We start from the raw sequence: 18,051 nt of genomic DNA, 5'->3' as shown, positions 1-18,051 counted from the left end.
AAAGTTTAATCATTATTTATAAACCGTATGTAGGCCATTTAGAATGTTTAATAGATAATTTATTAATGTTTTATTAATTTATTAAACTATCATTTAAAAATGGTAAATAGATGGTATATTAATGTAGGTTGATTTACCATTAACGAACAATTAAATTATAATGATTAGTTTATTAATAGTTTTGCACTCATTATAACATTTTTAACACCATATTAAGTAAATCATTTCGAAATTATTCATATACCTTTTAGAAATTGGTTGAAAACATTTTTATATTACATTACATTACATGTCATTTAGCAGACGCTTTTGTCCAAAGCGACTTACAATAAGTGCATTCAACCTGATGGTACTAGACATAGACCATAGGAATCAAGTAAATACATAACTTTAAGAGCCAACTGTCATCGCTAACGGAGTGCTATGTGTTAAAGAATAAATATGTATAGCACTTTGTAAAGGTTTAATAATTGGTTTATAAACCATCTATAAACATCACTTACATGGTTATTGTAAAGTGTAACCTAAAAATGGTATGCTAATGTTATGTAGTGCTTATGGTATAATATGTTTTACTATGTTTTACTATTATATAATGTTATGTTTTGCTATCTCATGCTACTGTAGGACTACTCTTCGGGTTCTCCTGCTTCCTCCCACAGTCCAAAAACACAGCTTAGGTTTAACTGGTGACTCTAAAAATGCCCATAGGAGTGAATAAGAGTGTTTGCAGTTGTCTATCGGAGTTTGAATAAGCAGTTAAGGATAATGAATGAATGAATGAATGAATGTTATTGTAAGCTATTGTAATGTTGCTATGCAATCCTATGATGTGCTGTCATGTCCATTTTATACGATAATATGCTATTGGTGTTCAAATTGTGTTATGTCATGCTATGCTACGCTATATTGCTGTTATGTTATACTATGCTATGCTTTGTTAATTTATGCTGTGTTTTGCTTATGAAATGCAAATGTTATTATGCTATACTATGTTGTGCAATTTCATGCTGATGTTTATTTATGTCTCTGGAATATTTTGTTATGCTTTGCTTTGTTAATAGAAAACTGTTCTGTCACTGCAGCACAATAGCACATGCAAAATAAACGGCACACCCCCCCTTTTGAGTCTTAAAGTTTTCCCTTTAAGCTATATTTTGTTATACTTATGCTGCGTTAGGTCATAGGTATATATAATATAAATATTATTAATGTTGGTTATGTTTGTGTCTTGTACTGTTTGGTTTGTCCAGTTAATAACTGGATCAGTTTGTTTGTGGACATGTGACAGTTGTGCAGGATGATGCAAAGTTTAAAAAATTAAACCTATAAAGAAAAAAATATATGTATAAAAACAAAACCCATCACTTTATTTCTTGTACCTCACTGCCTATTACTATTGTATTGTCTTTTTTAACATATAATGTTTTAGTGTCAATTGTATATTATGCTTTTGTTAGGTATTTTGTTTTGTATTTTGTGTTGTCAGGACTGAGCATCTGGGGGTTTGGTCCAACAGCATTTCAGTGCACATGTATAGTGACAATAAAGTTATTTTGTCGAATATGAGCTTATCTTAAAGTACAACTGAAAAGCTGTATGTGTTTTGTAACTCATCCAAGAGATTCAGCTTTTAAATACAGGAGGGAAATTCCCACACAGGGATGAAGTTGTAAAGAAACTATTTGCATAAAACTGGAGTAACCAGAAGTAAACAGAAAGGGAGGAGCGATGACATCACTTGTGTGTGACAATATTGTCACAGCACCTTTACCCCTCAATTTCTCAAACACACTACTTCACTCTCAACCTCAAGGTGAGACATGCTTAAATGCAGTTTAACACCTGTTTGCATTATGACTGCTGACTCTTACATGACTGCCACATGAAGTGACATCATGTTGTGGTGACATCATGCTGTGAATCACCCACATAACCAATGCAGCCTCATAGAAGGGCACAGAATGTATTGATGTGTGTTGATGCATTTGTTTTTTTAATAAGTGATGAGTCAGAGTCGTGTGTGTGTGTGTGTGTGTGTGTGTGTGTGGGCGTGTACCATGGCAGTGGATGTCTCCTGTGGCTGTTTCTCTTCTGGAGGATTATTGTTGGTGGCTTGAGGTAAGGCATCGTCTTTGTCCAGGTCAGTAGATGGTAGGACATCTCTGCAGAAACACACAGACAGGAATTAAAACACAAGAAAAGGGAAAAAACATGGCATGACATAATAACATCCATGTAGTCATATGAGATTTGCAGTTTTTTGAAAAATTCACCAGAGGGAGCAAGTGAGGGATAAGGATTCACAATATGTGGTTTGGGCTCAAATCATGACATTGCACCAGCATGCCCTAAAAACACATGTTGTACTATGTCTGTGGTGTCTGAATCTGTAATATTTAGAAGGAAATGCATTAATAAAACATAAGAAAATAATTCTCTTTTGAAAACCTGATCTAGATGGGAACAAATCCTTCATACAGATGAAAAATGGAAGCATCTCTCACTGTGGTAGGGTCAACAAAAAGCCATGGTGTCTTTTGTTAATGCGCTCAGGAAAGCAAAGCTTGTCTATTCAGAGAGCCATAAAGGCAATCCACCCACAAGGGAGTGCTTCACAAAACCTTCACTTGAAATGTGACTCAGTGTATTCGGGAGTGGAGGGTGAGGTTCATTCAGCTCAACTTTTATGAGCAACAAAGCGAGGAGAGAGGAGTGAGACAGGCCTTGGATTTGTCACAGTGATTCAGCCAGATGAGATCAGGACATGAGGCGAAGAACGCGGACACAGTGTCATTTTCATGTGAGCCACAGTGACAGAGCTAATAACATAGACACAGTGTAAAATCAGAGTGAGCTTTGGATCTAACGCAGCGACTGTTTTCCTCTCTGTGTCTCACAGGGTCATGATTTAGCCTCAATATTACACATTACATTTATACTCATTTAAATGCAATTCTAAATGGTTTGCATAATTCTGTTCAGCCTACATGAAATGCAGAAAGACTCACCCCTCAAGGACGTCACTACTTCCTGGTTCACCCTGGGGTCCTGAGGCAGCATTCTCAATCACCGCGGCAACCACACATCCAGCCTCCATGATGCTGCCTGACTGCAACAGCCCGCTGTAGAGAGTGAGAGGCAGAGGAGAGAGGGAAGGAGAGAGAGAGAGCGAGGGTGGGTGGTTTTTAGACGAAGAATATGGGAGGATGGGAAGAAGAGTGCGATGCAATGAAGCCGCCAGACGACAACCCACTTGAGGCTGCAGCGTGCGCGACTCTCAAGGCTGCGATCCACAGAGCCCAGACTGTAATCTACGATGACATCATGCTACAGCGCCGGGAGCTGCCTCAGTGATAATGCATGTCAGGCTGCACATTCATAGGATGGTTTCAGGAGGACATCAGCGTCTTTTTAACGTGAAAGGTTTTAGCTGGAAACAAAAACATTTCCTCCTCAGGGAAATGTCAAGATCGTCAGAGCAGCTTGAGTACATGTCTCTGAACAACAAACGCAGATTTATGGTTCTTTCAGAATGCATTTCTTTCTATTGCACAGCTGTTCTGCAACTGTTTTTCTTCGTCAAACTGTAATTTACTCCCCTTTTATTGCTGCCTCTGTGTTCTACTTTAACTGTAATTGATGAATATTGTTTTTAGACTTTCTTCACACCTGGCCAGCCTCCTGTCTAATTCTGGCATATTTACAGAAATGTTTATTAGTTCACACTGTCACTGAAATAAACTGAATTAATAAATCATATATACTCACTGAAGTTCATATTTAACCAAACACAAAGAGTTAGCACTCCTTGTTGTAATTTTCTTACTCTTTCAATAACAGCAAAACAAAAATCCCTCCATACAAATTGAATACTCCAAACATGGGTCAGATCTAGGGGTGCAAGATAATATCGATGCTTGAGTATCATGATATTATGTTTTGTGGTACTGTGCCGTTTCAAAAAACACTATCGATTTTAAAAATCATATTTTAGATGTGAATATTGGTAGCAGATATGAGAGTTGTGCTATAATATTGGCATGTTGATATACCAGTATTGACGATAACTGCAATATTTAAAAAATGAAATATTGATATTGTGTTAATAGTGCATAAACGATAAGACTCTTAATAATCCATTGCCTCTTGAATACTTTTTTCTATTTTTTTTTACTAAACTTTTCCATGTTTTTGTACAGTTATAGTTAACAACCCCTTTCTCCCCCTTCATCACTCGTATTTTAAGTGTAGTTTATTCACTAATTAATTAATTTATTATCCATATCTGCTTATCCTTATTAGAGTCGTGGGGAGGCTAGTGATGAGTCACAATAAACACAAGTTAAAGATGAATTTGACTGAAAGCATAATGTTTTTGTTTTGTTTCAAATTTTCTATAAGCTATGCAATATTGTTGTCATGTAATCTTTTGGCCACAATAATCATATTAGTGAAAATCTAATATTGTGACAGTCCTACTACATGTGCAATATATTACATCACAACCCGTCTCCCCTGTATCATGATACGGATTGTATCACCAAATTCTTACCAATACACAGTTTCTGCACTCTGGCAGATGTGAGAAGCTTTTTATCTATACATGGTAACAAGGCCCAAAAAAAACCTGTTCATTGTGTGTCAGACTGTTTTACATAAGCTGATTAACTTCAAATCTGCCCCATTTGATTACAATATCAGCTAAGATGGGTCCTGCATTGTTACAAAAATATTTTGGCCCTCTCTGTTGGGTAGAAAAATAGATAAGAATTTGTGCTTATATGCATAAATCCATTACCTATACATTATCTAAGGTTATCCATCCTGGGACTGATTCTGCCTGAGCTCACATTGGGCAGATTGCGGCCTGGACAGGTTGCCAGCCAGTCACAGCGCTAACACATAAATAAAACAGACAAATCAGCATAACCTGCATGTATTTGGACTGTGGGAGGAAACTAAAAACACCTGTAAGAACGTGTTTACTCCTCACAGAAAAGGCTCAGCCAGCTGGTAGGTTTCAAACAGGTCCACAACAGTGCTAACCACTGCTAACATGAAACATATTCCTAAATAATTTTGCATTTAATCAAGTTGCTGTAAACTAACTGTCCATCACATGGAATACCACAGACTGCTTAAGCTGGGGGGTCAGGGGGGCCCGGGAAACTTCTGGAATTTTACATAATATTTTTTAAACAAAAACCTAAATTATAGATGTCATAATGTTTGTGGGCTGCACGATGGCTCCCAGCAAGAGGGTCGCCGGTTCGACCCTCCTGCGGCTCTTCTGTGTGGAGTTTGCATGTGTGTAAGTGTGGGTTCTCACCAGGTACTCCAGCTTCCTCCACAGTCCAAAAACATGCACTTAGGTTTAATTGGTGATTCTAAAAATTGTCCGTAGGTGTGAATGAGAGCTTGATTGTCTGTATCTATGTGTCTGCCCGGTGATAGTCTTTACCCCGCCTCTTGGCTGGGATCGGCTCCAGCCCCCCGCGACCCGAGTGCGGATAAGTGGATAAGGATAATGAATAAATTTATAATATTTGTCATCCTGAGTTGGTAAATCATTAGCAAAACCAGACATGTACATGATTTAACATGCATATGTCTGGTTACACACAAAATTAAGAGACAGCAGGGTGTGTTTTTGTCGTGAACTGGATGTTCGCTATTGTTTTATTGTATGTGAATTTTTGTGTCAGATCAATATGTGAGCGTTCTTCATGCACGTAGATGTGACGGTATGTGGTATTATACATCTGTTAAAAAGGTTTTTCTGTTCTTTTTCAGGAATAAAAATTACAAAACAGAACAAATACAGACGACATTGAAATCCAGCCATATTGAAATATCCCTTTAAATACCATTTAAAAAATAGTCCAGTATAATGCAAAAAATAAATAAAACAGTTGCCTCCCCTTCTGTTTTAATGAATATATTTATATATTTGTTAGACCATCAGTCTATGAGAAGACTGGGGCAGCCACTATAACTCTCACTCTGAGCCAGACTCCTGTCTTTATGTACTGTAAACAAACTGAAGGAATGTCCTGATGAAGCGAAACTACACTCTTCCTAACGTTCCAATACAATCTTCCCATAACTAATTTCCAAGCGTATGTGGGTGCTTAGCATTAAACAATGACTTTGGGGCATGTGGGCACAAAAACAAGCCTCTCCTTACAACTCACAGGTCCTGCCACATCATTAAAAAAGCCCTCCAATTAACAGAAGGCAGTTTTACCTCTTCCCTAAGCAGGTTTGCTAATCAACATACAAATGTTTGGAGTAACAAGTAGATTAATCAGCCTCGGGCTGCTGCTGCTGCTGCTGTAGTAGCAGTTTCCCACCAGCCCCTCTGGCTCGTAGCCTCACTGAGTTGCTGTTGACTGACTTCCACAAAACCTCCTGACTCAGCAGAATGTGAGCAGGCGGGAACACAGGCCAGACCGGACTCCACTCTATCCACATCTCATGCTGTATCTCCTCTCTAATAGACAGCATAACCTTGCCAGAGGAGAGCCAACATATTACACAGACAGCAAGCTATTTTACTGTTGAGAAGTGTTTCATCGAACGCTATTTGAATTTTAAAGGGTCACTTGGGGAAAAACTGTTTGGAAAGTCATATGAATGAGCAGTGCATCACCAAAATACTTATAAGGAGTACATCAGGAAGCATATAAAGCATACATAAAATATATTTAGTGCCAGACACACAGCTGTGCAGCACAATCATCATGATATGATGATTAGCTTTATCTTATTTACAATATTTTGGCAAAGGGATTCTTTGCAACTGCAAAAGTTACACATTACAATGCCTGACCTTGCTGATTGTAGCACATCAGACATCAGTGAGTCTTTTCAAGTGTAGGAACATGTTGTACTTCACTTTGCAGAGAATGCCGGCTATCTGTGTGCATGCTTTAAAAGAGGTCTGCCTGGTAAAAGGAGACATGCTTTTGTTTTCATGTGAAAGACTTTTTGTGAGACGAGCTGAAGCCAGCAGAGAGCAACATATGAACAAGTGAGTGCTCTTATAGCACCACAATACATGAAAAGTAGACTATTTTGGACATGCCCCAAATAGATGGCGCTATAAAAAGATAAAGGCTGTCATGGTTGTTGTATTTTAAAAAGGTCATGATTTTAAGAGGTGATCTTGCTCTGTGTGTGTCTTTGTCCATGGCAGAGAAAACATACCGACACTGTGCTGCATCACCGGCGAGAAAAATAGAACAATGTCAAACCAGCCGCCACAAAACCCCCCTGAAACAGTAAATCAGGCAGAAATCATCTCTCCACCACTCCTCTATCAGTCACATTTAAAAATATTACACAAAACTATTCATCTACCTGTCACAGTTAAAGGGAGAGACGTTGCTCTGATGTCAGGAGACTGGAGCAGCACAGGAGGATGTTGCCCTGGTATCTGATGGCCTACATGGCGGTTTTTAAAGAAAAATAGGGCAGCCTACACACACTGTTTATGAAACCGGTACCAGCAAGTGCGTTTGAAGAATAGCTGCCTACATATTTGTCGCTACAAACACACAGCAGATGCCTCAAAGTGAGTCACAGCTACTTCTTCAAATATGAGAGGAGGGAGGATGCAGAGAAACTGCCATTTCACTTTTTTTCTGTATCACACATGAATTCAGAAACAGCTCATATGTGGCTCATATGGACCTCTACACGCGATAACAGAGGCCTCTGGTACGCTCTTTAAGATGTAATTGACATATATAAACAGACACATTGTCATAAAGGAAGCATTAGCTGGCTAATTAGAGCAGGTATTATGGAGAGTAATAATAAGGTTCCTATGTCATTATCTCTGACGGCTGTCCTCTTTTATAACGCAGCTGCAAATGCAAATACGCAGAGGGAGAGATCAGGAATGTAGTCGCAACCTAAAGCACAGAACGAGCAGCAGGCCAGACTTTTCTATGCAACTTTAGCAGCAGGACGATTCATCTTATTCTATTTTCTATTACAATTTGAAAACAAGTTAACTGCAATAAAACTATTATGTCACATTCCTTTTCACAATAATGCTCCAGTTTTGTGACTTACTAACTGGAATATATTGAATATATGTTTAGTTGCCTTCAGTAAGTTATTTATTTTTATTTATTTATTATACATCTATATTTTGTTGCCTATGTTCATTGTTTTTTAGTAGGTTTTGGAAGTGCTTTTTAAAAAAATAAAATCTAATGTTTGGTTATTTATTGTTTTTGATATTATTTATTTAAATGTATACATATTAATGTATCATATTTAGTATATACATATTATATTTATTATTTTATTTATTCATCCAATTGTGAAAAAATAAATTATAATTTCAGTTGAATTAGAGATTAAGAAAAAGTCTTAAAGAGGTATTTTAAAAAACTGTACAATGTTTCCAAAATTAATTAGTAATATTAGATAACTGTGATCTCAATAATGGCCAAAATAATCGTCACAATGATTTTTGCCCTATTGAAACAGCCCTTCTTAGCATTTAAATCCTGCAGCTGACTTGCAGTCTTTTTATACTACAGTATGTAAAAACAAAACCCTATAATAACTACTGTTTGAGCCACCTGGGGGAAACACTTGCCAAAAAACAAATGCCTATTTACAGTTACAGAGAAAAATCATCATTCATTTAGAGTGATCGAGTCATAGTTGTGTACAAATGATGAATTTAAATCCAACATTCATTCTGTTTTTAGCTCCATTTTTGCCAACTCATGAGGGAAATGTCCGGCTCTTTGGCTGCTTAATGCTTCACTATGATCACCAGCTTGTTGCCAACTGTGCCTGCCTGCTGTTTGAGGCTGGGAAAGTAGCGATCAGTCGGTTTACAAAGATTTTAGCTGACAATGCCAGTGAGAGCCGTGAGAGTGAACTCAAACAGTGAAGTTGCAGGCTGGAAGACCAAAACAACGAGCTGAAAGATGCTATAAAGCCCCATAGAACTGAGGGTAGCTACAGAATCAGGTGATGATGACCAGCGGTGGAATGTAACTAAGTACAGTACAGGCCAAAAGTTTGGACACACACCTTCTCATTCAATGCGCTCTCTTTATTTTCATGACTATTTACATTGTAGATTCTCACTGAAGGCATCAAAACTATGAATGAACACATATGGAATTATGTACTTAACAAAAAAGTGTGAAATAACTGAAAACATGTCTTGTATTTTAGATTCCTCAAAGTAACCACCCTTTGCTTACTAGAATATAAGACATGTTTTCAGTTATTTCACACTTTTTTGTTAAGTACATAATTCCACATGTGTTCATTCATAGTTTTGATAAATCTACAATGTAAATAGTCATGAAAATAAAGGAAACGCTTTGAATGAGAAGGTGTGTCCAAACTTCTGGCCTGTACTGTACATTTACTCAAGTACTGTACTTAAGTAACATTTTATGTACTTGTACTTAAATTGAGTATTTCCATTTGTGTAACATTATGCTTTCACTCCACTACATTTTAGAAGCATATATTGCACTTTTTACTCCACTACATGTAACTGCAAGCTTTAGATACTTTTCGGGTTCAGATTTAACGTGAAAACATATGATCAATTTAAAATGAAAATGCAATTTTTATACATTAAAGCACATAACAATATATTAAGGAGTTAAAATTAGGCCTTAGGTCTTTAATTTTTGATCTATTCTTAAAATTGTTAAAGCATAGCATAAAGCCGTGCCCGTTTCTTGCCGTTTTCCAGAACACCTGCAGAGCCCCTCCCTTGTACCTGTAATAAAGTTGACATAATTGCTTTTACAACACTTTTAGCCAGGAGAAGGATACTTCTGTCTTGGAAGTCGCCCACTCACCCTGCATTCTCAGCCTGGCTGAAAGACGTAGATGTAGATGTAGAAGATGTAATTCTTGCAACTAGAAAAGATAAAGTTTACACTAAGAGGATCTAGCGAGCGTTTTTTTGTTAAATGGCAACCTTTTGTCTCATACTTTAATGATTTAACTGTTCTTTCTCCTGAGTGATACATTTTTATATTTTATTTTTTCTCTCCTTGTGTTTTTCATCTCCTTTTTTATTTATTACTTTTTTTAAATCATGATTTTATTTTATCTTATTTTACTATTTTATTTTACTATTAAATTAAACTAATAGTTTACTATTATTCTTTCTTTTTTTTCTCTAATTTTCTTTATTTTTGGCTATTAATGTGCTGTTTGTTGTTGTTTTTTGGTTGTTCTGAGGATTAGTTAGGGGTTGCGGGAAGGGGGGTACAAAAATGTGGAGAAAAAAACGGTGAACTGTATATCAAGCACTGTGTTTGTGTATGCATGCTTCTCACCAATAAAATTTTTTTAAAAAGGAGTTAAAATTAGCTCTACCTTGACAAATGCTGCTGACATATATGCATAAAAAATCCAATAATATATTTAATTATATGAGTGAGTCCATTCTGCATAATGAGTATTTTTACTTGATATTTAAATACATTTTGATGCTGATACTTTTGCACTTTTACTCGTACAGGGATAGTTTGGATTTCTTGAAGGGAGGTTATATGAGGTACTTACCCACAGTAATTGTAGCAGATGATGCTCTGTGGAGGAAAAACAGACAATCCGCGGTGCTTATGTGTAGGAACATGGAAGTTCTACGGTTGACAAAAAGTAGTGCCAAATGAAATAGCTGTGGACAGCAACAAAAATTTGTGTATATAGCGTACACATAAACAGGTATAACATTTTTTGGATGGGCTTTTGTTTAGGTGGTTAAAATATGTTTTGTGACAAGCCACGTCTGCAGTCTGTTTCCTGCCTGGGGCTTGTGTCTAGATCTCAATGCACAGACCATCATCTAGTACACTGACTGTGGGTAAGTACCTCATACAACCCCACTGCAAAAAATCCAAACTATCCCTTTAAGTAAGGTCTCGAATGCAGGACTTTTACTTGTAGTGGAGTAATTTCACAGTATGGTATTAGTACTTTTACTTAAATAAGGGATCTTAATACTTCTTCCACCACTGATGATGACACGTAGTCATGTGATGCCAATCGTCAATGTAAATAAAAACGATCGCAGCAGTGTCCCTGGTTTTGATGCACACAAACACAAACACCCTCGCCCTCAGAGGATGAGACAGGTCCGTGTAAAGTTGGTTTCATGCTCTCATTCTCCGCTCTGGAATGCAGTCAAACACAAGCGAGAGAGAGAGAGAGACGCAGTGGAGAAAGGCCCGCGTTGCCATGGTAACCTCTCTCCCGTCCATCGTGACTTGAAGCTCCTCCAGACTGAGGATGAGTTAGCACGGGGAGGAGGGAAAATGAAGCCTCAGAGGAACCTCTGACCACAGGCTTTGACACATCGCCATCGTCATCGTCACCACCGTCGGTCAATCTGTCTGAGGTGATGACATGTCACTCCTTCAATCCTGCAGGATTTAAACAGCCTGTGTGCTGCACTCTCAGTGAGCCACAATGCAGAAAAAATGTTTTAAATCAACCATCTTTACTCAAGCTTTGTCCCTCTTTTCCCTATTTTAACAGAGGAGGAGGAGGAGGAGGTGGGGTCATATGATCCCATAATCTTCTTGAAATCTACCAGAGTGAGATTAACTTTATTTCATCTCACACTGAGTCGGTGTCAGAGCTCAATCTTTGTCCTGTAGCCATCAGAGTCACAGATGAAGGGCAGAAAGCGGGGTGAACAGCCGGGCGATTAAGTTGTAGACAACAAAGACCCAAATATTTAATCGACAAGCCGATCTGTCACCTAAGCCTCACAGTGGAGTCCGGGCCTTTCTGTTTTTAAGCACATGTTTACTCCCTCTAAAAACAGACAAATGACAAATAAAGATTAAGAGGACATTTTTTTTACAGAGTGGGACAAATAGTTCAGGAATACAACAGTGATTTTTAAGGATAAAGCCGTGCCACGATGCTGCTGACACTGACAAAATATCAGGTGTCGCAGAAACACAGTGATACAAGATCACAGTCATCTGCAATCTGATACAACATCGCTGCAACAACCTTTGTGAAGCTCATGTTGGACTCTGTGGTTAAACATTTGGAGGCTGTGATTGTGTTGTAGTATGGTGCTGCATTACATCATGAAATACCCAACACATACCTATTATTTTGTCCCTGCCCACTCCTACACATGCTGCACACTGTAGGTACAAGCTTCACAATCAATGTCAGGATGAATCATTTGGTTTATAAACAGTCAGAAATATTGAGAATGTCCATGAAAATATCATAAAGCTTAAGATAATGAGGGCTGTTTATGGGTATGCTCACAGCCAATCACTGCAAGACTTCTTTGATTTCAAACGGCGTGTGATTGGCCGACTACTCCAGCAGATACAATGCATACAGTCTGCAGAGAGTTGGATTGTGCATTTGACAGAATTGGCAGTTCAGTAGCTGAATGCTTCCATTCACTTGATGGGTTTCGAATGAATTTTAAAAAAAGAGCTATCAAGTGATGTATATAATTGGTGTCAATGGTAGTGGTAGCTTAATTCTTTCAACAATTCCCCGCCCTAAATGTCATCAAATAGCTCATTTAGTTGGACACCACAAATATTTTCTGTTTACTGTCCTCAACACATTCAAGTTTTGTTTATTTAGGGAATTGGCTTCACAATTTGTCAGGGTGCAACACATTTTCTCCCTTAATTCCTCTGTAGATTTTTTTCTTAATAATTGATTGACAACTTAGTCTTTAAAATGGCTTAATATCCTCAAAAAGGGACAAAACTATTAAACCTAAAGATCTTCAGGTAAAGAAAAAAGAGGATCAAAATTGTTGCTTTCTAATCAATAAATTCCCTAATTGTTTCAGGTCCAGATGAATAACCTAACGTATCTATTATTTTGTCCCCATATCCTCCCACACACTATGTATAACAGGCCTGCTGTATGTGTGGGTGCAGGCTGTTATAAAGCTCCAACTGATGATTGACAATTCATCTGCTGATTATTTTCTTGTTTAGCCATCAAATTGGTTGGTCCATGAAATGGCAGAAACATAGGCCAAGTGTTATTTTTGGTTAAAAAACATGACCAAGATCTTCAATCAATTCACAAAACAGATTCTCATTCATTTGCTGTAGATCGTCTAACCGATTAATCGACGGATACTTTCAAGTCTGCATGAATTGAATAAAGATTTTTTTTGTCATGAAATCTTCAAACACACTACTTCACGTTATACAGCAATACAATTGAAAGAAGTCCCCATGCCTTCTCACATCTTGCTAAGCCTTGACTACTGTCAAGACAAGAGTGTAGCCTACACATTTATGAATTGTGTGTGTGTGTGTGTGTGTGTGTGTGTGTGTGTGTGTCCTGTCGAATCTGCTTCAATGTTTCTATTTATCTATTTTATATTTTGTCTCTTTGCCTTGTTCTGTTATTTTACTTAATCATTTTCTTTTTCTATACTCATTTTCTAAGTACTGTTCCATCAACCTGCCCAGGGACTACAGGTGGAAAATAGCAATCTGCTAAAACCTGGCACAATGCATATTCTCTTATTGCACAAGATTAATGTCTTATTGTGCGCTGTCCCTGTCTTGAAATAAATAAATTACAAATTCCATTTCAAAGCAACACAACAATGTAGAGGCGGAAAAGTTAACCACCGGTGTACTCTGACCTGTTGGGCCTGACAGATCACCGGTCAGCTTCATGACACACGGTAGGCTACATGTACCGACTACATGTTGATTGGCTGATCGATTAAAAAAAACAACTGGATCAGGTGTTCAGATGACACATCCAGGGCAGTGGCAGCAGTTAATGTCAGTGCAGTAGGTGGTGTTGAGAGACGGGCAGCCTACCTGTAGGTCCTGTGCACGCTGCTCCACTCCGCTGCCTCCTCTATGCTGCACAGCGCTGAGCTTCTCGACGAGGAAACATGTTGTCAGCATCGCACTGCAGAAACGCCTATCTCGGACACGCACACGAGCTCACAGCCGATCATCTGAGGTAGATGGTTTTTTTTAGGATAAAAACTATGCTCGGGCGCTACATCGCTGAGGCAGCGTGGGAGTCATTCCGCGGCTGGCCGTGCTGCCTGATGACTGCTCTGAATCTGCACTCGCCACCGGGAGCGCGCACTCGTGCCCGCGCCTTGGATATTTTAGCCCCAGGGGTTCCCAGACCTTTTTCAATGTCAGGGACCTGAATATGAAGCAGGCGTGAGAGTGTATGCATGAAGCCCCCCACCCTCCTCCTCCCGGTTTGATGATATTCACCAGCCCGAGGAGCCCCATCTGGCAAGTTTTGTGGTGTTAGGTAATGCTTGGTACAGAATTACATAACCATGTAGTGTAGGTGGGGTGGTAACAGTGAGAGGAGTGAAACCTGGAGTGCAAATCATTTCATCCTAATACATCATCTTATTGTGCCTGTCCACTGAAGGAGATACTGTGAAAATACAGATTTTCTGGGGGGCCATTTAAGGTCTGTGGATGGAGCATGTACTGACATTTTTAGGGCCCTTTCAAAAATTAATTGACAGAAAATTGATCTATAATTATTATTGACCAGCTTATTAAATATACACTTTGCAGGGTTTCCCCCAAAAAACTATGTATAGACTCAGAGAAATAAAAAACTAGAAATCTGTGTCATGTATTTTCATTTCGCTGTGTTCAGGATGTTTCTGGGCATCTCTCTTTGGACATGAATCGATTGAAATTAGCCGACACAGTGCTGAAAATAATACTAATATAGTGAGGCGAAAAACATCAAGCAGACAAACCTCACTGTTGTTTGGGGACCAGGACCCAAGTCTGAATGTTGTGTTTACAAACAGTATAGCAATAACTCCTGTATTATATGTCTTTAATGCAGTAGTATGGATTTTTTGCAGTGGTGCAAATTAAGTACATTTACTCAAGTACTGATATAAGTACAATTTTGAGGTAAGTGTAGACCACTTTGCTTGAGTGATTTCATTTTTACTTTACACCTTTACTTCACCACATCTCGGAGGGAAATATGGTATATAGCAGCAGTATAAAGAGTAAATAATAAATTATGACTTAACTTAAATTAGTTATTACTTTTACTTGTAGGGGATATTGCTGCTTTTACTTAAAGGAGCAGTGTGTTAGGCGGACCTAATGGCAGAAATATAATACAATATAATGTTCATGATTATTTCTTCATTAGTGTACAATCATATTGTGAAGAATCATATTTTCGTTAGCTTAGAATTAGCTTTTTGATGTGGTTTCAATGTCTATGGCTCTAGAATATTACTCAATATTTCCTGTTTGTTTCAAAATAAAAGCCCAGGAGGATTTTGTGGATAAAAATCCATTCATTTTCTAATACCAGGCTTTTATTCTGAAATATTTACAGAGCCGTGTTGTGGTAAAATGCAGATGATTGCACCTATAAATGAGTAGAGTATGGCCTCTTATATGTAGGCCACTGTACTGTGGGTTCTCCTACATGCTTGGAAAGGGGAGGGGTATCCAGTTGGTCGCAATCTGCAACCTCACAGCTGGATGCCATTAAATCCTACACACTGAAGAGATGTTAAATTGTGATGGACATTTTTCACTGTTTTGTGCCATCTTGCAGATAAAATGATGAACTGATTAATAAAAAAAACAGACAAATCATTTGATAATGACAATAATCGTGAGTTGTGGCCTTCAACATACTTAAAGGGATGCTTTTTTTAAACTTCAAATATGTAATATAACAGCTGGTAACAATGAAATGTATTTTAAAAAAGACTGCAGATAATGCAGCATTAATGAGACTATAGCCTCTGAAGGCCTGTGTGTTTGGTCAGTGGATTAACTGCAGTCCTCAGGTGTATGCAGATGGCTGCTCATTTGTTTGTAGAATGTGAGCCTGCCAGGGGAATGTGAACAAAAGCCCAAAGGTCACTTTGACAGGCCTCATCCTCTTTCAACCTGTTTGTTTTCCTTGTTCTGGTCGCTCCTCACAATTCCTTCCTTAACATTTGGGTGGAGACGGCTGAGCCAGGGTCAGAATATTAATAATTGAACAACAGGCATGCATTTAAACACAACCTTTGATCTGACTTGAAGTTGCATTTGTCACATTTAAGACTAACTTCAAAGGTTGATTGTGACAAAAACTTCAGAAAAATTGAATATGAAACCTGGCACTTTAACTCATGTGCTGCTGCGAGTGTGGCCTAGAATTAAAATGCAAAAAAATCTTGACCTGATTAAGCTGCTCTTGCATGTATCTCCACACTCTCTTGCCCAACACCTACACCCTGTGTCCAGCATGTGAACTACACCTTCTTTCTGAAGGATCAGAGGAGCTTTTAGAAAACAGAACCACAGGAAAAATAAAACCTCTTTTGATTTTTTTATTATATCAAAATACAAAAATTTGAGAGGAAAATTTCATATGGGACTAAGCATTTGAAATGATATGGTGACATGAATACAACACTGCTTTCATATTCTCATTGACATGCCATATACAGAGCATAGATCATGTGCTAGGCCCATGTCTACGTCATGATGAGCCACCAGGAGTGAGCCTGTGCGTTTTTCCCTATAAAGGCTGTTGATGGCAACTGTCACTATATATCCAGGCCAGTTGGTTACAGGCCAGAGTGTTTTTACATCATAGTTCGTTCAGGTTTCTGTTTACTCAATAAAGAAACGAGATCCATGGCAGTTGAACATGAAGAGTGAGTAAGACATGATCTCAGACGATACAGAATTCACTGGACAGCAGTGGCAAACAAGAGAGAAAGTAATACAAATATTATACATAAGGCTTTGGTACAGCACCATACAGTATGAGTTAATTGCTCACAAAAAGTTAAGTGAAGCGTAATACCTGATGTAGTGACAGAACAGAATGACAAGTCTAAAAAACTGACAACGAAAAAGAGAAAACATCAGGTTATTGTTTTTAAAGTAAATTAAAAAAAGTTTTTGCTTTGAAATATTTACATATGAACAATACAACTTATGGAGACAAATTATGTAAAAAAAACAAAAAAAAAACAATAAACAACATATAATACAGAATGTAAACATGTGATGTACAGCACAGAGTTCAGTGGATGAAAATGAAATGAAATGTAGTAAATTTTCTTCCTTTTTAAGCACTACTTGGTTTGCTTGAGTATGAGCATTAGCTAAAACAGTCAACGATGTAGTGCTTATTGTAGCCTACGATAATAATACATTCTAGTTTCCCAGTGCTGGTACACATGAAAAAACAGAGAATATAGAAAATACTACATATTTCTATTTTCCGTCCAATAACAACCAGCTCGGATGTCCATGAATGATTGCTAAATAGGCGTTTTTTTTGTATTGTCTCTACATGCAAGATTAATACAATAAAAAATCAAATTGGTTCTAAGTATCATCCTACCAGCACCTAGTGATGCACTAAAAGCTGTAAGCAGTAAAACAAAAAACAAAACAAAGAAATTGAGCTAACAGTACGTCCAAAGCAGCCCTCTTAAACGCTGTACATGTGTCTGTTGAATATGCAAAAAAGAGCCCGGAAGACGACATCCATTCGTTTAAAACCCCACGGATAGGATGTATGAGCTTTCCCAATACCTTTCTGCCAGGAGAATCAGCAATAAATACAAATGTGTTCTGATGACTACTCATGGCCATACTGTACAGTACTAGAAGGAATTCTACCGTCAAAAAGGTGGCGAGATGACGTGAGACGGCTACGCCCCTGCAGTAGTGTGCTTGAAAAACAGTGCTGTTAACCAAAGATGGTGGTAGACCTACAGGAAGTGTGTAGAAAAAGATCCCCTCGTGACCTGACGATGCTCTCAGATTCCCTCCCATGTGTCCTGTGGTTGTGTACTAATCTAAAAATCAGGTTATGTTCCTCCTTTTAGGCTGGGTTAATATTGTCAATATCATCACAAATATACTTTAGAGAGGGTACCTTGGAAGCACAGACAGACATTGCAAACACACGATAGAAAACAGGTCATCTTGAGTTCATTTGAATGTCACAAGTCTCTATTATTTGAGGTTATACTACTATTTTTCC

At 38.0% G+C, this 18,051-nt stretch overlaps 1 protein-coding gene across 1 annotated transcript in view; it reads right to left on the bottom strand.

Annotated features, from left to right (window-relative positions):
* Positions 1-14,179, bottom strand: part of arhgap32a (Rho GTPase activating protein 32a) — a 38,354-nt gene extending 24,175 nt beyond the window's left edge. Inside the window, exons 1-3 of the mRNA XM_059330764.1 lie at positions 13,851-14,179; positions 3,012-3,125; positions 2,060-2,165 (exon numbers count right to left, since the gene is read on the bottom strand). Of these exons, the coding sequence (XP_059186747.1) occupies positions 2,060-2,165; positions 3,012-3,100 (195 nt within the window). The 5' untranslated portion in view covers positions 3,101-3,125; positions 13,851-14,179. The remainder of the gene's footprint in view (positions 1-2,059; positions 2,166-3,011; positions 3,126-13,850) is intronic.
* Between the last annotated feature and the right edge of the window lie 3,872 nt (positions 14,180-18,051).

This window comes from Centropristis striata, chromosome 4 (assembly GCF_030273125.1).
Source record: "Centropristis striata isolate RG_2023a ecotype Rhode Island chromosome 4, C.striata_1.0, whole genome shotgun sequence".
NCBI lineage: Eukaryota > Metazoa > Chordata > Actinopteri > Perciformes > Serranidae > Centropristis > Centropristis striata.
This window is presented reverse-complemented; position numbering and strand designations above follow the sequence as displayed.